Raw genomic sequence first — 22,302 nt, 5'->3', positions numbered from 1 at the left:
GAAGTTGTCTTAGTGATGCCATAGGGCTCCTTCCATGGTGCTGTGAAGGAAAACAAGGAGGGAGAATTTTAAATCCCAGTTGTAATGTTAGGTACGAATTGTACCTTTTCTTTCGCACCAACACCACTGCTTCCTCCCCAACCCTAATGCCTACACCATTAGTCTTTGTTCCTCCAACTCCAACCACTTCTTCTAACTCAGGAGATAATATTATATGGTTCAAAATTTCATGCTTTGAGTTATACTTAGAATGATGAAAAGAGATGAAATGGAATGAATTATTGAAATAAAATAAGGTGAGGAATGGAATATAATGAAATTAAACTTTTAGGGTTAGGAATTTGTAAATACATTTGATTTAGGGTTTTCATTTAGGGTTAGGGGGGATTGGGTCAGCCTAATTTTTTTAAACCACAAATGGGTAAAATTTTTCAAAAGTCTCTCAGACGTTGACACGTGACAGTCAACGTTTGAGCTTAACGATCAACATCCAATTGAGGCGTCCGGGGACCAACATTGTAGGATTTTACAAAACAGGGAACCCAATTTGTGAATTAAATCACTGGGGACCAAATGTAAAATTGGACCTAAAGTGCAATTTAGCCTAATTTTAAAGTTACCTATGGAAGGAGACAAGCTAATATTATGGCTCATTATCTAGCTAGAACTACCATTGACTCATATTGTTTCATTGACTATTTAAGTATTCTTATCTGTATAAGATCTTTGATTATTAATGAAATGTTATGAGATATTTATAGTAAAAAAAGAGAGGTTAAAATTAGAGTAATTTAAGAGGATCGAGAAATAATTTTCTTAAGCTAATTGTCAAATCCTCTTAAATTACTCTACATTTTAAATGAAGTTGGTTATTAATGAAATCTTAAGGACAATTAAGAAATAACCCTTTTTAAGCTAATTTGATTAAGAAATATATAGGATTATTAAGAAATTGATTATTAATCAAATCCTCTTAAATTACTCCTAATTGTCTCAAGGTATGTATAGTTTTGGTATAGAAAAATTAAGAAATATATTTAAAAGAAACATTTTAAACTAAAATTAAATGCTTAATATGTAGGATTAATATGATTTTTTGGTAGTATATGTAGGATTAAGATAAAACATATAAACGAAAAAGAAAATAACCCTTTTAAAAAAATAAAAATAATCCAATCCAAATTATTATAGATTGAACTAGATTTAAATTTTAAATCAAATTAATTAAATAATAAATTAAGAAAATCAAAATAATATGTTAAATAATTTTTCTTTTTACAATAGACAAAACCCAATCCACAAAATATTTTTAATTTACAGGCAATACTAATAAGTAAACATAAACATTAAAAAGTTAAACAGGGTATTGACATGTTATTTCTTAAAACATTAAATTAGGATGTCACTCAAATTAATAGAACGTGTATGATTTAAGTGATGATATTAATATATAACTAGGGACTAAAATAATTTTAAATATTTTTTTTATGAAGAATTTTTCTAATGCATAATGGTTATAATAAAGATTAACAACAATTATTCAGAATAAAATTTAAAAAGATACTTATTTCATGAATAAATTTATGCAAGAATTTTTATTTTTTATTTATTTATGAGGATCGAATATAACAACTCACGCGTTATATCCCTAGACACTTTTATGGTTTTGGATTTTTTTAAAATTTGTTTTTGTTAAATCTAAAGACTAAAATTAAGAGGGGAGATAATTTCAGGAAATAAATGTACCATTTATCAAAACATTAAATGTATTATTAAAGGCAAGAAGGGTAATATGGTAAAGTGGGGGGGGGGGAGTTTAATGCTAGCGTAAATAACGGCCGAAAAATGGGCACTTTGATTACCGGAGAGAGGCCCATAAAGAAAAGCTGATTGACGAAAAAAAATAAAATAAGAAAAAAAAGGTGAAAGATACGAAAAAAGAATAAAGAAAGGAAAAATATATTATAGGGCGGATTCGGAAGGAGTTTGAAATATGGTTTTATGAGAAGCGTTGAGATCCGGTACCACACTTTCTCTCTCTATCCTTATCAGCTTCTCTCTCAAGGTTCTCTTTGTCCCTTATCACCTCACGTTCTCACTTTCTCGCCCCCATACAAGTTTTCCACCAGCCAAGAAACGGATAGAACAATTTCCATAGCCACCACCGAACGAAGAAGAAAGACAACGCAGCACACTCTCAGCTACATGGCCTCACTCTTCGATTTGAATCACCGCCTCTGAACTCCCTTCTCTATTCGCGAAATCCGCAGGTTCGTTAACCTTCTCGGTTCCAAGCTCCGCCGAAGCCCTAGGTTGCCGTGCGGCGCTGCGATTTGGCTGCCGCGTGTTCGATCTGTGAAACGGTGTCGTGCGGTTAAGCTCTGAGAACCCTAGGTTTTTTTATTTTATTTTTGGATCTGGAGTTTGGTATTCGCGTGCGCGGCGGCGGCGGGTGTGGTGGTAAACCCTAGGTATTGTTATCTGTGGCTGCCCATGCTATTGGGTTGGTTTTGATGCCGCCTGAACCATTGCCTTGGGATCGAAAGGACTTCTTCAAGGAGAGGAAGCACGAGAGGTCCGAGTCGCTTGGGTCTGTCGCCAGATGGAGGGATTCCTCGCACCACCGCGACTTCAACCGCTGGGGATCCGCCGAGTTTCGCCGACCGCCAGGTGAGTTTTCATTCCAACTCTCTGTTTCGGTTGCGTTTTGTTTTGCACAACATGCCGGAAAACTCGCGCATCCGTTTTCTTATTTAGTTTTTTTTTTTAATTTTCATTATTGGAAAGAGTTTTTCAGTGGTTTAAGATTTGGTGGGTTGTTCTTTGCGTATTTGATGTGTTTTTGAGGGTCGACCTTGGGTTATTTTTGAAGATCCGTGGCTTCTGTTGTTGTTATTGGAATATTTTTACTTTCTGCCTTGAGGAGGGTTTTTTTCTTTTTGCAAGATTTTTGTGTGCCTTATTTTTTGGTCTATGTTTTTTCTGGATGCGAGAATATATCCTTTGCTTGTGTTGATTTTTTTGTATTTTCCTTTTTGGTTTGAATATTTTCTGAAGGTCATGGTAAGCAGGGTGGTTGGCACCTGTTTTCCGAGGAATCTGGTCATGGGTATGCGATTTCTCGGTCCAGCAGCGACAAGATGCTGGAAGATGATAGTCGGCCGTCGTTCTCGCGGGGTGATGGGAAGTATGGCAGGAGCAGTAGGGAAAATAGAGGAGGGCCCTTTGGTCAGAGAGATTGGCGAGGGCATTCATGGGAGCCCAGCAATGGTTCTATTAGTTTTCCCAGGAGGCAGCAGGATGTGAACAATGACCATAGGTCAATAGATGATGCCCTAGCGTATTCCCCTCATCCACATTCTGATTTCGGGAACGCTTGGGATCAGCACCACTTGAAAGACCAGCATGATAAGATGGGTGGTGTCAATGATTTCGGAGCTGGCCCAAGATGTGATAGAGAGAACTCTCTGGGTGACTGGAAGCCACTTAAATGGACCCGCTCTGGAAGTTTGTCATCTCGAGGCTCAGGTTTTAGCCACTCAAGTAGCTCAAGGAGCATGGGAGGAGCAGATTCCCATGAAGCGAAGGCCGAGTTGCTACCCAAAAGTGTGGCTGTTAATGAGTCGCATTCAGGGGAAGCTGCTGCTTGTGCCACATCTTCTGTGCCATCTGAGGATACAACTTCTAGAAAAAAGCCTAGGCTGGGTTGGGGGGAGGGACTTGCAAAGTATGAGAAGAAGAAAGTCGAGGTGCCTGAAGCAAGTGCAAACAAAGATGGTCCTGTCTTGTCTACTAGCAACACAGAACCTTGTAATCTCCTCAGTCCCAGCTTAGTTGATAAAAGCCCAAAAGTTATAGGATTCTCAGAATGTGCATCTCCTGCAACTCCATCTTCTGTTGCCTGCAGTTCCTCACCTGGTATGTTGCGACACTGTTTTTTAAATAATCCTGTGTTGAAAGCTATAAAAGCAAAATTATTGCAATTTGTAGAAGGATTTAGTACTGGTAATTAATAACATCTGTTTTATTATATATATAGGATTATAGTGAATAATACTGTGATACTATGGAGTTTATCTTGGTATTGCATACAGAATTGTGGTGGAATAGTAGTCATATCTGGCAAGATTTATGTTTCAATTCTGTTTACTACATCCTGTTTTTTAGTTGCTATTACAAAACTCAATTTTCTAACTTTGGTTCCCTGATTTTTCATCTTTCTTTTTACTCTAAGGATGATCTCTTACCCTTCTAAGTGTTGTCTCTTTGTAGTCATCTTCCTTTATTAAAAAAGCTTTGCTTCATTGATGTTAACAAGTGAAAACTATAGGGACTGAAGTTTTCCTTAAACATAAAACAAAAGCTATTTTTAAAATCTTTCTATGATTTATGAATGTAGGTAAGAATCAACATTTCAACAGTTGTATTGCTGCCCATGTTTTCGACTAATGTTGAAATTCTGTTTCTTGAACATTTGTTGTATTCTAGCTTCTGTTTTCAAAAACGACTTGGATAGGAGCATGACATGTAGGAGAGTCACAATTCTGGATATTTACAATGAACATAATATATTATGAGATCAATATCCAATAGAAAGGTTAGTCGAGTTGGCATATTAAATCCTTAATTGGATAGGAGCATGTCCCATTCTCCTTTGTTTTTTTGATAACATATTTTCTGAGCTTAGATGAAAAATGCTAACTTGGATTTTCCCTCAAATTTTCTGTAATTGTTCTGTAACTGTTGTATTTGTGTGTGTGTGTGTGTGTTTTCCTTTTGTGTTATTTATGTGCCAAAACCTAACCTCAACCTTTTAGCAGGTATGGATGATAAATTATTTGGGAAGACCGCAAATGTGGACAATGATGTTAGTAATTTGACTGGTTCACCTGCTCCTGTGTCTGAAAATCATTTTGCGAGGTTTTCTTTTAACTTAGAGAAATTTGATATCGACTCCTTGAATAATTTGGGTTCTTCAATTATTGAGTTGGTACAATCTGATGATCCAACTTCTCTGGATTCTGGTCCAATGAGGTCCAATGCAATTAACAAGTTACTGATATGGAAAGCTGACATTTCAAAGGTGTTGGAGATGACTGAATCTGAAATAGATTTACTTGAAAATGAACTGAAGTCACTAAAATCTGAATCTGGGGAAACATGCCCTTGTTCATGTCCAGTAGCCTTGGGCTCCCAGATGGTAGGTGGTGATGAAAAATACGGTGAAGAACATGTTGGAGTCTCTGATCAGGTCATCCGGCCATTACCGCTGAAAGTTGTTGATGATCCCAATACGGAGAAGATGCCCCTTTCAACTAACTTACATAGTATTCATGAAAATGGCAAGGAAGAGGACATTGATAGTCCTGGGACAGCTACTTCTAAATTTGTTGAGCCTTTGCCTTTAATTAAAGCAGTTTCTTGTGATACCAGGGGATATGATAACTTCTCCAGGGACTTGGATGCTGTTCAGTCTACAGCTGTGAAATGCCTAGTTCCCTGTACTACTAGGAAAGAAGCTAGTGTGTCTACTTTTGTTGATGGCAATACTTCTATGGCGCTAAAGGATAGCATGGATATTTTATATAAAACAATTATTTCTTCCAATAAAGAATCCGCCAACAGAGCTAGTGAGGTATTTGATAAGTTATTGCCCAAAGATTGTTGCAAGATTGAGAAGATGGAGGCAAGCAGTGACACATGCACTCATACCTTCATCATGGAAAAATTTGCTGAGAAAAAGCGGTTTGCAAGATTTAAGGAGAGAGTTATTGCACTTAAGTTCAGAGCCTTGCATCACCTATGGAAAGAAGATATGCGCTTACTGTCTATCAGGAAATGCCGACCAAAATCTCACAAAAAAAATGAACTAAGTGTGCGATCTACCTGTAATGGTATCCAGAAGAATCGATTGTCCATTCGATCACGTTTTCCCTTTCCTGGTATGAATCCCCTCTGGTCTTTTACTCATGCAAGTGATTTTGCAGTCCTTACTTGCTTAATTAGTTCAACTTGGAAATCATGTTTTAGTTTGATTTCAGATTGCAATTGCTTGTTAATATTTATAAAAATAAAAGAGGTGGTTAATTTTGTATTGTAGTTCGGATTTTGGGAAAAGAAAAATTCAAGAAGATTTTGATACTTTTTTGGTGCTTAATTGCTTGGTTTGCATATATCCTTGTGAATTCAATACTTGTGTACAGTTCTCTCAGTGAGGATAGAGCAATGGATTTATCAAATTCCTATTTGGTTTGGATTGGTAGCTTTACTAATTTTTGTTAGTTTGATTTTGATGTTATCGAAATCAACTAAGCTTGCTTTGGGTTTAGACTACATTTGAAATCAATCCCAAAGTAGCTCGGATGTTTGTCACTTCTTATCTGCAAACTAACTTTGTGGCTAGAATTTGATCTAAACATGCATGACTGAAAGTTTGATAATTATGGTAATTTCTTTTGTTTTAATAGTTGAATTGATAAAAGACATTTTCCGGTGAATTCAATGATATGCCTTCTAGTAGAACACATTTGAATAGGGATTGGCTTGTAGACATGAAGCTGAAGTGCAGGGATTAATGAGATGAGATCTCTGCCTGTTTAACTGCTGTAATCAAAGATGGAACTATTTGTGACATTAATTATTTACATCGGCCTGTACCGGATGATCAGAAGTGAATCCAGCATGGTGATGTGTCATCATGCAACATTGCTTGTAAATGATGGTTACTGTCATAGTTTATCACTGTTTTGTTTTATTTGTGCAACTTTCCTGTTCAATTTCATTTGTAAACTATTTAGTTGGTGCTTAGTAGGGTTCTGAAGTCTGAACTTGATGGTAACAATTTAAATATGTTGAGAGGTTTGGTGGTGAAGCTAGGTTTGTTTGATAGAACAAATTTGAATTTGTCAGTATGAAAGGCAAAAATTGTGAGTAAATTGGAGGTTCTATTCAATTTATTATGTTATAATTATGTTGCCAAAATTTCAGGATTATTTAGTGATCTTGCTGTCACACATTATCTTCATTGTTTAATGGTTTTCTCGGTGATGCTTTAAGTTGCCCATGGCATATTTTATAGTTTGTTCATTTCCTAATTTATTTAGCCCTTTTTTGGGATGATAACTATGCTTTCTTTTTGTTTTCTCCTTTTAACTGTCTGCAGCAGGAAATCAACTAAGCTTGGTTCCAACATCAGAGATAATTAATTTTACAAGCAAACTGCTTTCAGAATCCCAAGTTAAAGTGCAGAGTAACACCCTGAAAATGCCGGCATTAATTTTGGATGAAAAAGAGAAGATGATTTCCAAGTTTGTATCCAGTAATGGGCTGGTTGAAGATCCCTTGGCTATTGAGAAAGAAAGGGCTATGATCAATCCTTGGACCCCAGAAGAGAGAGAAGTTTTCTTGGAGAAATTTGCTGCCTTTGGAAAAGATTTTCGGAAAATTGCTTCTTTTCTTGACCACAAGACAGCGGCTGACTGTGTTGAATTCTACTACAAAAATCATAAATCTGATTGTTTTGAGAAAATTAAGAAGCAAGATGGTTGTAAGCTTGGGAAGTCATATTCAGCAAAAACTGACTTGATTGCATCAGGTAAAAAATGGAACCGTGAATTGAGTGCTTCTTCGCTTGATATTTTGAGTGCAGCATCATTGATGGCAGATGGCATTGCAGGTAACAAAAAATTGCGTACAGGAAGCTCACTTTTGGGTGGATATGGTAAAGTGAAGACATCAAGGGGTGAGGACTTCATAGAGAAATCAAGTAGTTTTGACATTCTTGGGGATGAAAGAGAAACTGCTGCTGCAGCTGATGTATTGGCTGGTATATGTGGTTCTCTTTCATCCGAGGCTATGAGTTCCTGCATAACAAGTTCAGTTGATCCTGTAGAAGGTAACAGGGATAGGAAGTTCCTGAAAGTAAACCCTTTATGCAAACCACCCATGACACCTGATGTTACTCAAGATGTTGATGATGAGACTTGCTCAGATGAGAGCTGTGGTGAAATGGATCCTACAGATTGGACTGATGATGAGAAGACTGCTTTTCTTCAGGCTGTATCATCCTTTGGGAAGGATTTTGCCAAGATAGCACGGTGTGTTGGGACAAGGTCCCAAGAACAGTGCAAAGTTTTCTTTAGCAAGGGCCGGAAATGCCTTGGATTAGATCTCATGCGCCCAATACCTGAGAATGTTGGATCCCCGGTTAATGATGATGCAAATGGGGGTGAGAGTGACACAGATGATGCATGTGTTGTTGAGACAGGCTCGGTGGTTGGAACTGATAAGTCAGGCACTAAAACAGATGAGGACCTGCCTTTGTATGGCACAAACACATACCATGATGAATCCCATCCTGTGGAAGCTAGGAACCTGTCAGCTGAATTAAATGAATCAAAGGAAATTATTGGGACAGAAGTAGATCTTGAAGATGCAAATGTCACTTCTGGTGCTTATCAAATCAATATTGATTCTGAACTGGGCTGTGATGGTAGTGAAGTTTTCTTGTGTGTTTCTAACAAGTCTGGATCTGTTGGTGAACAAGCAGGTATAATTATGTCAGATAGCACAGAAGTTGGAAAAGATAAAGCAAATAAATTGGGAGGTGCAGCTACAGAATTAATTTCTGCTCCAGATTCAAGTGAACCATGCGAGAGTAATTCTGTTGCTGAGGATAGAATGGTCGTTTCCGAGGTTTCTTCTGGTGGTCTTGGAAATGAATTGGAGAGGTATAGAGTGTCTGCTACCCTATGTGTTGATGATAGAGATAATAAATATGAAGCTGATTCAGGTGTTATAGTTGATTTGAAAAGCTCTGTGCATGATTTAAGCACTATGGTAAATTCTTCACTCTCATCTTTGGGCACTTCTTGTTCAGGATTGAGTTTTTGTTCTGAAAATAAGCATGTGCCCCTTGGAAAGCCTCATGTCTCTGCATTGTCTATGGACGATCTTCTTGCAACTTCAAACTCATTGTTGCAAAATACAGTTGCTGTTGATGTTCAATGTGAGAAAACAGCTAGCCAAGATCAAATGTCCTCTACTTGTGATATTCAGGGAGGTAGAGATATGCACTGTCAGAATTCCATTAGCAATGCTGGCCATCAGCTCCCTATTACTGGGAATTTATCAGACCATGTTGATGCTGTTAGCATTCTCCAGGGATATCCCTTTCAAGTTCCTTTGAAGAAAGAAATGAATGGCGATATGAATTGCAGCAGTTCAGCAACTGAATTGCCTTTTCTGCCCCATAAGATTGAACAGGATGATGATCATATCAAAACATTCCAGTCGTCAGATTCAGATAAAACATCCAGAAATGGTGATGTGAAACTGTTTGGGAAGATACTAACCAATCCTTCAACCACACAGAAACCTAATGTGGGTGCTAAAGGGAGTGAAGAAAATGGCACCCATCATCCTAAGTTAAGCAGCAAGTCTTCTAATCTGAAATTTACTGGCCATCATAGTGCTGATGGAAATTTGAAAATTTTGAAGTTTGACCATAATGATTATGTTGGCCTTGAAAATGTTCTTGAAAATGTTCCCATGAGGAGTTATGGTTATTGGGATGGGAACCGAATACAGACTGGTCTCTCGACATTGCCTGATTCTGCCATCTTGCTAGCAAAGTATCCTGCTGCCTTCAGTAATTATCCCACATCTTCTGCCAAATTGGAGCAACCATCATTGCAGACATATTCCAAGAATAATGAACGGCTCCTGAATGGTGCACCCACTTTGACGACAACTAGAGACATCAATGGCAGCAATGCTGTGATTGATTATCAGTTGTTTAGAAGGGATGGTCCAAAAGTGCAACCATTTATGGTAGATGTCAAGCACTGCCAAGATGTATTCTCTGAGATGCAGAGAAGAAATGGATTCGAAGCAATCTCAAGTTTACAGCAGCAGAGCAGGGGAGTGATGGGAATGAATGGTGTTGGAAGACCGGGGATTCTTGTGGGAGGATCGTGCAGTGGGGTCTCAGATCCTGTGGCTGCAATCAAAATGCATTATTCCAATTCTGACAAGTATGGCGGTCAGACTGGGAGTATTGCAAGAGAGGATGAATCATGGGGAGGGAAAGGGGATTGACCAGGCAGGTAGTAGATTGTGCTGTGAGCGGCAAACACCTCTTTTTGCTGCACCCCTGTATTATAGTTTTTGTTATTTGCTCAATACAGTGTAGGGCGATTTAATGGTTCTCAAGCCCGTCTTTTTGGTAAAATATTTAGGTGCTTGTAATATGCAGCAGCTTTGTATTTGTTGTATTTGATGAAAATACAGAAATAATCTCTGAAAAAATTAGGAGGGGCGATTGCCATTACCATTGCCATTGCCAATTCTGGATCCCTTGCCGCCTTCACTCACCTGCTCATTCCTACAGGTACAACCGGTCGTGTGGATAATTGACAAGTTTTGATGGTTCATTTCGATTTTGAGGTGTACTAATTCACTGTAGCCGAGTTGGTACGGGTTTTAATGATTTGTTAACTCCACCCGTAGTTGCTTTGTTTAGGTAGTTTTTTAATCACCGGCGTTTTTCTAAGTGCAGAAGTTGGGAATTGTGAATATCTCTAACAGGCAGGTTGAGTTGGTACCAGTAAGTGTTTTGAGTTAACTGTTCGTCACTTTGCCTAGCGCCCATTTTGAAATGGATATTTTCATTGTAGGAAGCGTCCTCTTTTGCTTTAGATAGTGACTTTTTTTTGACAAATACTGTTTAGGACGAATTCTGCTATCGTTATTCTACCCGAGATTTGACATCATGCAAAAAATTAAAGCCTGTATGTTGGGCAGTTAGAAGTCCTTCTCATTCGGTTTAGGGCTTTGTCTTAGTGATGAATTTCATAATAAAAAACAAGTAATTGTTGTGATAATGTGTAGCCCATTCAGATAAACGAGTTTTAATACCATAAGGTCTTAAATCATAGGCCTTTCAAGTAGAGCTTTGGAATAAACGTGAGCTAGCAAAATTGAACAGCAACTTCGCTCTTTGTTATCACTTGTCATAGTAGAAATTCTTAGTTACGGATCACTCATGGCTCAAGATTTCCACTTAGTTACAGGAAAGATAGTTTCTCTTGAATCTGTAGAGCATCTTTACAGTCAACCAACTTTTACAGCTTAAGCAGTCTGCTGCATGATAGCAATTTCCTTAGCCTCTTCTGCTGTGTGGAGGGCAGAAGGAAGGGGTGCAATAATTTCAATTAACTGCAATAACCCATAAAAAAAATATCAGAAACAAAGGATAAATGTCTAGCTCCACCAATGATAAACTTAAATAACACGGCAAAAAAAAGTGTATTTTACAGGCACCCACGTATGCTAACATCCTGAAGAAATTTGTCATAAGGATGCAGGTTGCAGAACAGAAATACTCAAATACCATCGAAATGGTCTGATGAAGACCATGAAATTGAACGGCACAAATGAAAATGTACAAGTGTAAATTATGACACTTCAATCAACTGATGATTAAAACTAATCCTAGAACAAATGAATTCCACTACCAAATTACTGATCATACGATCTTTGACATTGTGCAACTATCATAACATTATTTGAGATTGATACTTTAATATACCTCGTTAGTTGTCGGATGAGAGAGAACCAATTTATGTGCATGCAAGTAATACCCACAATCTCCGGGAACTGGTTTCGTAGGTCTCTGATAACCCCTACACAAAGGAGCAGCAATGTGAAATATGGAACAAATTTCAAACCAATATCACAACGTACTTGCAAATTTGCTTGGATTCATTTTGAGAATCTTTGGTTAGTGTTTAATTTGTAAGTAAGACGAGGGTAAGTTCATTGCATAGAACAATTTGATATAATTTAATATAGTAGACCATTCTACAAAGTGAATGATTGAATAATATCCTTGTAAACTATAGTACAAGCATTTACCCATCTTCAGCAAAACTCTCATCTACAAAGTCACAATCTAAGCATTTAGGTTGCCCACCAACACCATAAAGCGGATCACCTGCAAATAAAGCCAAAGGAAAAAATAATGGATATTCACACTTTCTGACTAGTTCAGGGTTAGCAAGTCAGAAATGTAGTCAGACAAGACTCACACGAAGAATGGGAGAGCCCTCATAAAGCATATTACACAGTAAGTAGGAACGTGCATTCATACTAGTTAATATGGATAGGATTGAACATTTCAAAAGATGCAGGGAAATGTGGTGTTTAGCTATTCTATCATCATGTTTAGAAACGAGTTTATGCAAATCGGGTGTTTCAATGCAGCCCAAGTTCTGAAAGAGACTGAATTTTGGGAAAAAGTTTGATTTCAACAAAGTAAAACCAAGCATGCAACAAGCTAGGATAATCAAACCCCTAAGACCTAACTAAACAAAGGATAAAATACCCGACTGATGAACTTCAAGATCCCCAAATCATAAATGTGAGTTAGCAAATTGAAACCTCAATAAATAATCATACCATTCTCCATTAATAACACTATTATTTGCCAAATTTAAAGTTTGAAGACTAAACTGAAGCAAACAAAGTATCTCCAGAAAAGAAATTGATATTTACTCCATAGCTGGAGGGTTAAAACTCAAAACCGAAAAACTGTAATTTAGTACTTTAGCCTTTAAGAAGTTTAAAGCTTAATATGCATAGGAGTAATAAAGGAATAACTTGTAATCTTTCTACCTCCCTTATTGTGGTGTTCATCGTACAAGAAATCTAGTTTTATTTTTCTTCATGTGAGCACCATGAAAATTTTAGCATTAAATATTCACCTAACAGAGGATGCCCTATGAAAGAGAGATGAATGCGGATCTGATGAGGCCGTCCTGACTGAATCTTAACCTGACAAACAAGGCAATCAGGGATGTTAAGATTCTGGATTTCTAATTTTATGGTAGCCTTTTTCTTTCTTTTGTTGCTTCTTAAAAGGGATTCATAACAAGATGCACACAAGCAAAACTTAGGGTAACCAATAGGTTACATGTTAAAATAAGAGCAAACAATTTTAGAATGACTAATCCAAGAGTGCGGTTTGATGCGACATCAATGAATATTGAACAATATCTGAGAACAGAGCAGTGCTGCAATTTTTTTTAATTAAACCCATAATAATGCATAGTATTTTTCACCCAAATTGTACAGATTTAGTTTCCTTATTTCTTGTAATTAGGATTATTTTTCATTGTTTATGTATTTCCTGTAATATGTACAGATTTCTAGCCTAAAATTATTAGGATGCGTTTTATCCAATGAATACATTGTACCATGGCATCTTAAAATTATCAAAAAATAAAATTTACTTTTCCTCATATTTCAAGTAAACCAATGTTTTATTGATGCTCAAGCATTAAATTGATGATAGTTTCTGTTAATGTTTTTATTGATAAAAAGTGGTAGTAGATAGTTTAATTATGTCCTTTTACCCTATCACATATCATAGGATCCCACGTTTACAGAATTGTTGACTAAAAGAAAAGTGGATTTGAACAACAAATTCAGCTACCTGGACCAACGTGCTGTTTTCTTGTATGTTCGTCTCTAGAATGTCCACTACACTGAGTGCTGGTTTTCCTGGTTCAAATGAAAACAACTATGCATGACTGGATGATCAAGAATGTCATGGAGGGAAGTTTTAGGAAGGAAAGGAAACATAAGAACAATAGCAGATGAGAGGAAATCAATAAACATAAGCGTGGCTTTCCCTCTGAAACCCATCCATCTGAAGAAAAAAAGAAAAGCATTAGAGATTAAAAATAACCTGATTCAGAAGCAACGTATAACCCTTTAGCAACACCAGGATATTTTACTATTCCAATTGGTTGATTAATAGTCACCTGTAAAGCAAAACAACCTTCAAGTTATACAAGCAAAATTGATGAAGACTAAACAGAGCAAAAAAATGTTCTAAATAAGCATGAATTAACAATTTAATAGTCCCTTGATCATGATATTAAATACAAGGTGGAGGCATTAGTCATGACCAATATTGAAAGAACAATAAAGTGAACCATGCTCACTAAAGTAGTTACCATTTTAGATAAAAAAATTGTGGCTTACTAAAATGAACAAGTGATGTGGATAAAAAGACCATGACAATTTTTAGTTCTAGATAAAGTAGTTTGAACTGTGACAGTTATGTAATGTGGATAAAAAGACCACGACAGTACATGTTTTAGTCATTGTGTCTAGCCCATTATAGAATCCAAATGAACAAGACAATGATTACAAGATGATGAACTGTCACAGTTCTAAATAAAGTAGTTTGAATCATTGGTTCTAGACATATCTCAAATTTTACCAAACTAATAGTCTTATTTTTCAAAAGCTAACACTCGATGAATTCATTTTCCATGGAACTACACTATACGGGTTATAATATAGCTTCTTAAGTAAGCTTCTGTTGTGTGCTGACTCAGCTTGCTGATTATACAGCTGATAGGTAGTTAGAGTGTTAATTTCAGTTAGCTGTCAATAGCCTAACAATAAATATATCACACATATTGTCTTGCACTTAGCTTATTCAGTTATCATTGTAATAACAGAATTCTATAGCTTCAGTTTCTCTCTAAACATTTTCTTACTTTCTTACACACCATTGCTTTTTGTCAGTGCCTAAAATAATTTGTGAACACACCAGCTACTTTAGTTTCTTTTCAAAAAAACATAAACAAAAACTAATATACCCCAGTGCCAGATTTTCCCAGATTTTCATAAATCATATATGACAGCAAAATATAATTCATAAAAGTAAAAGATCTCCTGTAGTATAAAATAACTTTAAATATTACAGAGTTCTTGCAGCTGGATTATTAATACTCATTATGAATAGGCAAAATGAAATATCCATGCTATCTTAATCTAATGTCACTATCACCTTGTCATTCTCAACTATCCCACTCACAAGAGCTCGGTACATCTTTGCAATCTTCCCAAGTTCCTGCTTTGTATCTCTGCTTCCATAAACAACAGCAGACAATGAGTTAAACAAGTTAACTAAGAATGAAATCTTTAACCTCAACTTAAGATAAGCAACATGCTACAGGGTAAAACTTTTTACAAGTAAATTATAAAATGCAACAAGAAAGATATTTCTTTTCTAACCTTTTTCCTCCAACGTGAGAAGTTCCGTCAGCAAAATGAGATGCAAGACGAGCTCTGGCTAGTTTTGTCTTCGCACATAATAAAATTCCTGTGATGCAATCAATTAATCAAAAAAGCATTAGAAAGTGTCATGAGCTAGTTATTTACAAGTTATAACATTAGACGGGTATTACAAGCTAAGGATCTAGTCATACTAGTATAACATCTCTGCTAGGAATAATTATGTAAATACCACTAGCGCTAGTACTTAAACAATTAACCAAGAAAACAGTAATTAATTGAAATTTTCATAACTGATAATTAAGTTTTTATATCATATTAAAATAAAACTAATTCCCTCTCAAGAGTTATGAAACTTACCTAGGTTCATTCATATATTTTTGTAGCAAACTAAGCAACGGATTACAGATAGAATCTATCAATTTCACTTTTCAACAGAAATATTCAGTATAACCTGAAGTTCCCCTCCCTAGGCGATGTACGGGAACAGGATGCAGCCTTTTGTGCATTTCACAGGTACCCTGATTGTTGGCTTCCCATTGAAGCTGTGTTAAAATTGTCCTTTGCTGGTAGAGACCTCCAGGCAAAACTTGCAGGCCAGACGGTTTATTTAGAGCAATCTGAAATCATAATCAACATCCCAATCAATAGAACAGATATTGAATACATTCTAATCGCCTAGTACTCAAATAATGCATTTTGGTAGGGAGAAGCAAAATTTGTGCATAACTTCATGTGAAGGTAATTCACTACTTCATTTGAAACACTTGTTGGGAGCATTCAGCCAGAAAACATGAAATATATCTAATAATAGAACTTTTTTATCTTCTGTTTCCCTCCTTCTCATGAACCAAACATATTTAAATTTATTACACTAACACACAAGTATAATGTCAACTGAAACTCATCATTTGCATTCTAAAGCACAATTATAAAAAAAGTTCAATTTCTTTTATTTAAAAATTTAATATAATTAATCAGACAAAAACAGTCATATTAAACAAGTAGAATACGAAATGGTGCACAAAGTAACACTAACCATGTCATCATCTTCATATAAGACGTCGATCATGTGCGGTGCATCTGGCTCCTTCCATGGAAGTCTATGATAGATTAGCTTTGATCCAACTCTATATGAAGAAGTTAGAAAACATTATATAATGGAATAAAGTCACATATTACAAAGGATAACAATTTTCTACCAAAGAACCTGAGGACTGTGTTAGAATCAGTAACAACTCCTCCATCAACTGTTATCTGTAGATGACACACTAATTAATGACAGCCATTCAGATGATATATTCCACGTAGTCAACTATTTCAGATTCATCGATGATCAAACCTGCCCACTTTTTATTCGCTGCAACCAACTGTTAAAAAATCAGTACATATGATTTCCAAGAATAATTATGCTATTAAAGCGGAAAAAAACACAATAAGAGGGTAGGCAATCTTCCCAAAAACCAAAAAAGCTCCGAAAAAAAGAGAAATTCATGAAAATAGCTCTCCAATACCTCAGCAAATCCAATAAATCAACCCCAATAAAAAGCTGCCAGCAAACATCCAAATAGAGGCACCGACTGACTGAGAATTCATATCTTCAGTTCAATGATCTCATAGTTGGCAACACTGAATTTGTATTCCTATTGTATTAATTGTCAGCATAATGTACTTCATTTCCCCTCAGCTCTATTAGACAACATTTCAAAACTCCAATTAACAACCTTTTGGCCAGGTCATGGGTGTTTCTTACCAATGTCAACCTAGTTCCATTTTTTTTTTAATTAAAAAAAGAACAAAAGCCTTGAAACAAAAACTACCCAGTTCCCTAGCTCCCTTGTGAGCATATAAAAAGAGAAAAGTTTCAAAATTCATGACAAAAGGGTAAGTAGGTAGTTGAGGAGTTAGCTTACCCTTGTAAGGGAGCAGAACTCTTGTACTTGGTGGAGTAAAACTCTATGAGTGTCGCCCCTGAAAATTGTTACAACATAGCATAATAATAGAATAGAATTGAGTTGCAATATCCATAAGAAAAGAAAATGGAAAGGGAAAGTGGAAATACCGGCATCAGAGGCTCGAACGACGTCGTCGTAGGACAGACCGTCGTTGCATTCAGGCCAAGGAATTCCAAATTTCTTACGGCTCGTCATTGGACCTAGATTCTTGTTTTGATACAGAGATTTATAATTTTTTTTTGACACAATAACCCTTTTATCGATCTCATATTTTACACAATTTACATAATTTTTATTTTGACAAAAATTATTTCTAGGTAATTATAATCTCAAAATCTTATTAAATTTAAATTCTTATTATTTTTAAGATTAAATAATTTTAAAAAAAATAACTTGTGTAATCATTCAAATAAATATTAATATATAAAAAGAAACCCAAAAATAGTTATAAAGAGAACAATAATTAAAATAATTTACCTTCGTTTCATTATCTGTATATTTACTTCTATGCATAAAATCAATTATAAAAACCGAACCACAACAAAGTTTTATATGTTTCTTGGAAGCCTATTTTGATAGGAAGAAGTGGTCTAGATAATACATTTGCTGTTTTTTACGATCTCATTCTTATTAGTTAAAGCCTTTTTTTTTTCTTTTTTCTGAATTCTTATTAGTTAAAGCCTGTTGGAAGGACTTGGATCCTTTATAATATGAATATAATTCTCTCGAGCCTTTTGACTGTCTCTCTGTCTCTAATTTCTCTCTCTCAATCATTTTTATTTCTTTTTGCTAGAGAACAGAGGGCCGGAAGAGATCTAATTTTCTTGTTGGAACATGTATGATTAATTTCATTCTTAATGACTTTTGTTAATTTAGTGTAAAAAACAACTTTTGCTAATTTCCTTGAGCCAAAAAAAGTTAATTTAGCACATTCAATAACTTTTTATCTCCTAGCCTACCAAAAAAAAACCTTTTTATCTCCGAACATTGGTCAGTAGCTTTTTGAGAGAGATGTCAATGGTGTTGCCCATGAACTAGGAAAGGTGACATCATCTTTACCTAGTCTCTATACTAATTATCATATAATCCCAAGTATTGAACATTTACTCTTTAATAAAATGATATATCCAGTAAAAAAAAACTTTATGAGAGAGATTAATTGCTACTCTAAGATCTCAAGATCCCAATCACTAGTGTTATTATGAAATACTCTATTTAGGAGCACCTAATCCCCATTCCAGAGTGATGCATTTTTCGTTTCAAGTGGACAGAGTTTGAAAGTTTATTATTGGTTGGAAAGTTGATGCTTTTCTCATTTCTAGTGGACAAGGTTTGAAAGTTTCTAACTGGTTGGAAAGTCAACACTAAATCTTTTAGAGGACAAGTTACCTTGGCTCTAGTGTTATTAAAATTTTGAATGAATACATTTTTATTTATACTATCTTAAATGGACATTGACTAAAAAAATTTAAATAGAAAGTTTTTATTTGAATTTTTATTGAAATAGTAGTGGAAATTATAGACGTGTATTTAATGAAAACTTTCTATTTTGAATTTCTTAATCAGTGCTATTTTTTTAGCATTTGCCATATTATTATGCCTTGCTAACAAATTCAATTTGGAAAATAAAAATCATGACTCGTTCTCGTATGGATTGTATAAGACATCACTTGCTGGTTATGGACTCAAATGCCAGCGCAATTTCGTCACTCAAGTAATTGAGTGATAAACATATTATAAAGAGACAAATATTGCAAAATTCCATGTTCACGTTCTTTCCAGAGCATACTTGAGAATGAATTGATGAAACGAGCAAATAAAGCCAATACTAACTCTAGTTTCGTATTGACTTTTTCTTTACTTATTTATGTTTGAACATACTAGAGAAAAAGTAAATAAAAAGAATAATCTAAATGAAAAAACATCAATACTTTTATTATAGCCAACAGCAGCATTCAGAGTGACATGGGAGCACCGAAAAGTTGTAACAAATTGCACACTCAGATAATAATAGAGACAAATTTCACACACACAACAAATTAATCATCAGCAAAATACATCAGTTGGTGAAGTTGTTGCCAGCTGAAGAGAAACTGCATTCCAGTCCACAGCATCACCACAGTGCTTGTCTTTTTTTGTAGCCACTGGTAACTGGAGAGGACCAACACCAGAGGTTTCAGTTATAGACACCTTTCTTGCAGCAACTGCCTTCAGCCTGTACCTCTCAGCTCTTGAACCAATTACTTGCCCTAACACCGATGCCGCAATAGTAAATGCCATTGCTGATTTAGGCATCAAGACAGACTTCCTTAGCATTGCTATGAATGGAACAGCTGCATGGACTGCAGCAAACCATGTTGGCGAAAATTTCTTAGTATGTTCTCGCCATATACCCAAGGGAACATTAGCCGCCATGCCCAGCATCCCAATCACGAGGACCTTCGTAGGCAGGGACTGAGGACGGAGGTTCTTTGCAAATGCAGTGCGTGCGATAGCTGCCCGCGCTGCAACTACTGCTTGTGGGCACTTGTATTTTATGCCTGGAGGAGGCTGAATAACCTTTGCAACAAGTGGAAGGACATTACTAACTGCCCGGTATGACTTGGCGATGGGGCAGTTACCGTTTTGCAGCCAATCATTGCCTGCCTCATGCTTTGAACCATCCTGAACATCAGTTTAATGCAAATCAGGGACATTGATAAAGCAATCTAAATCAAGATTCAAATGTGTACTATTCTTTAAATGTTTAGAAATAAATATCTGTGATTGTCTTCAACTACAGGGTTTCTTAACCCTCCCCACCCCACTTTCGAAAAAAAGAAAATGAAAAAACAAATTAGGAGGCCCAAATGTGTAATTCATAACTCAAACTTTCACAAGAAAATTTTCTTATAGAAAATGTCTTGGTAATAGTGACTTGAACAGCAGATTGAATGTAATGTATACCTGCGAAGAAGGATTATTTTTTGATGATTTGGATTTTCTTTTCTGGTTGTTCCACTTCTCAGAAAATGCATCAAAACCGAAAGCCCCACCAAATCCAAATGATGACAGACTAATAGTAGCTGCCTTTGCAGCTAAAGGATTGAATTGGGATTTGGGAGGTTCTGCCTGTACTTTCTTCTCTGAAGGCCGAAAAGATCTGTCAGATAAGGGTACTACACCATCACTCCCGTGGAAAAGCCTAAATGCCAAATCAAAATTGGGACCATCTTCAAAAATTGGACCTTTAGCTCCACGAACCTGAGTAAGAATCAGATATTTTGTAAGTGTGCTGATTTCTATCAAGATTAATAACAGAAAAGATAAATGGTGTGCTTGAAACATTAAGTCCTAGCACCACATATAACATAGGATTATATATAATATTATAATTTATAAGGAACAGATACAGGGGGCACATAAAGACACATCTTTTGACCTGATATAGTAGATAGATCTAAGAAGAGCAAGATATGACAGACAGGAATCATAAATCATCCCCAATAAACAAGGCCAAACCTCCTCGATAGATCTAAAAGAAAGAGCATGATATGATAGACATCATTCTCAATAAACATGGAAGGTCACAGCAAAACCCATACATGCAGGCTAAAATAAAAGATAAAATGAGAATTATGTCAACTATGGAGGATAACTTACAGGCATTGGTAAAGCCAAAGGTGAAGAGAATGAGAAGTTAGTAGGCTCATTGATGTTCCTCAAGAATGGGCATCTAAGCATAGAATCCTCATTTATGTCTCTAGTAAAGAAGTCCATTCTTCTGCTTCAAAAAACCTGCAAATGGAGGGAAGGGATACATAAGAATACTTTATGGAATTTTGGGTTAAGAGACAAACTGTGGAGGATTCAGTAAGTTCAATTCTCAGAATTCTGACAAACAAAATTAAACAAAACCTTAAGACTAAAGGGTCAAAAACCTTTAAAATCAGACTAAATTTATCTAATAGATCAAACCAAAAATATGCACACAAACCCAAGAAGTTCATATCAGTATTCAAAACCTAATACAACACTGAATCGATATGATATCATGGATGGATCAACATCAAATAATTTTTTTTTCATGATTTTTGCAGTCCAGAAACAGAAAATAACTCTAAATTTATCAAGATTTGCACCTTGGATCCGAATTATCCCTCGCCCTTTGTGATTCAATAAAAAAAAAGGCTACACTAAATATCAAATATCAATTCATGACTACATATTTATGCAACTTGAGCATTCCCACTTCCCAACTTGCATTGATTCACAACCCCCAGTGGTCCTATCATCAGATTTATCAGTTATCTTCTGCATCCCCAAAAAGTCAACTCAAGGCAAAACCCAATGAAAAATTCTGGATTCGACCTCTCCACCACAACCCATTTTAAAAGTTTGCACAAAATCGAAAAATTAAGCATAAAAACCCAAACCCATCTCATAAATTCGCCTATTTATTCAAAAACGATGAAAAAAATAAAAAATTTCCGACAACCGTACCTTCAAAAAAAAAGAAAAAATATTTTAAAAAATACAAAGAGGGGAAAAAAAGTAGGGGGCGAATCACCCAAACTAAAGATGATAAAATTTGATCCAAATTGCCTCAGTGCAGAAACAGAGAATGAACAAGCCGAGCACGAGCAACGCAAAAATAATGGGGAAATTTAAAAATAAAAAATGGAAAAAAAATAAAAGCATTAATTATGGGAATAATAATACCTTTGGGGGATTGCAAGAGGCACACGCCAATTCGAGAATGGGACGAAGGAAGAAAGGAATGGAAAGGAGATGGTGTGTTAGGTGAAAAAGATTGAAAATGTTAATGGAAAAAGAAGAACGAGTTCTCTTTCTCTTTCTCTCTCCTCTTTCTAAAAAATTATTATTGAAATTTGTTTTGGCAGAATAAAATTAAGAGGGAAGAGAAAAAGAAATGGAGTCAATAATGGCTGTGGCCTGCACACGCCAGAGTTGAATCAACCAAAGTTGAATATATTTATTATGTATGTATCACGTTTCTTCGCTTTGAGATATTAAACCTATTTAAATGGATTATTTTTTAATAAATATTTTTAGTCAAATCATCATTTTAATCTTTTATTTTATTTATTTTATATTTTATTTTTAAAAAATGTATTTTGACCTTTTATTTCATTCAAAATATTTAAAATAATTATTTATCTTTTAAAAAAATTCCTTTGATATCTTATTTTTTTTTAAATTCAAATAATTTTTCAATAATTTAAATATATTCAATTTTATCTTTCTAATACAC

General features: G+C 35.5%; 3 protein-coding genes across 12 annotated transcripts; 1 reads left to right on the top strand and 2 right to left on the bottom strand.

The window, feature by feature from the left end:
* The first annotated feature begins 1,983 nt into the window (after positions 1-1,983).
* On the top strand, positions 1,984-10,333 carry LOC100810588 (uncharacterized). 7 transcript variants are annotated; one of them, XM_041013370.1, is made up of 5 exons: positions 1,984-2,670; positions 3,058-3,918; positions 4,818-5,942; positions 7,166-7,594; positions 7,676-10,333. In XM_041013370.1, the coding sequence occupies exons 1-5, from the start codon at positions 2,514-2,516 to the stop codon at positions 10,096-10,098; spliced, it is 4,995 nt and encodes a 1,664-aa protein (XP_040869304.1). In that variant the 5' UTR covers positions 1,984-2,513; the 3' UTR covers positions 10,099-10,333. The 7 variants fall into 7 exon arrangements, with proteins under 7 accessions (XP_040869304.1, XP_006606233.1, XP_006606234.1 ...); XM_006606171.4 differs by having other exon boundaries at positions 1,985-2,670; positions 7,163-7,594; XM_006606172.4 differs by having other exon boundaries at positions 1,987-2,670; positions 4,821-5,942; positions 7,163-7,594.
* A 561-nt stretch (positions 10,334-10,894) lies between these two features.
* On the bottom strand, positions 10,895-17,549 carry LOC100810058 (RNA pseudouridine synthase 5). The gene is made up of 14 exons (XM_003556174.4): positions 17,156-17,549; positions 17,007-17,064; positions 16,436-16,463; positions 16,304-16,350; positions 16,133-16,223; positions 15,548-15,713; positions 15,094-15,181; positions 14,867-14,942; positions 13,751-13,826; positions 13,496-13,563; positions 12,765-12,834; positions 11,917-11,995; positions 11,591-11,684; positions 10,895-11,217 (listed from the first exon to the last, which is right to left on the bottom strand). The coding sequence occupies exons 1-14, from the start codon at positions 17,241-17,243 to the stop codon at positions 11,131-11,133; spliced, it is 1,116 nt and encodes a 371-aa protein (XP_003556222.1). The 5' UTR covers positions 17,244-17,549; the 3' UTR covers positions 10,895-11,130.
* A 1,409-nt stretch (positions 17,550-18,958) lies between these two features.
* Positions 18,959-22,029, bottom strand: LOC100808780 (uncharacterized). Of its 4 annotated transcripts, none has more exons than XM_003556171.5 (4): positions 21,750-22,029; positions 20,691-20,825; positions 19,995-20,291; positions 18,959-19,712 (listed from the first exon to the last, which is right to left on the bottom strand). In XM_003556171.5, the coding sequence occupies exons 2-4, from the start codon at positions 20,805-20,807 to the stop codon at positions 19,095-19,097; spliced, it is 1,032 nt and encodes a 343-aa protein (XP_003556219.1). In that variant the 5' UTR covers positions 20,808-20,825; positions 21,750-22,029; the 3' UTR covers positions 18,959-19,094. The 4 variants fall into 4 exon arrangements, with proteins under 4 accessions (XP_003556219.1, XP_014628443.1, XP_025983276.1 ...); XM_014772957.2 differs by lacking the exon at positions 21,750-22,029 and adding an exon at positions 21,531-21,720; XM_026127491.2 differs by lacking the exon at positions 21,750-22,029 and adding an exon at positions 21,170-21,719.
* Between the last annotated feature and the right edge of the window lie 273 nt (positions 22,030-22,302).

This window comes from Glycine max, chromosome 20 (genome assembly GCF_000004515.6).
Source record: "Glycine max cultivar Williams 82 chromosome 20, Glycine_max_v4.0, whole genome shotgun sequence".
NCBI lineage: Eukaryota > Viridiplantae > Streptophyta > Magnoliopsida > Fabales > Fabaceae > Glycine > Glycine max.
This window is presented reverse-complemented; position numbering and strand designations above follow the sequence as displayed.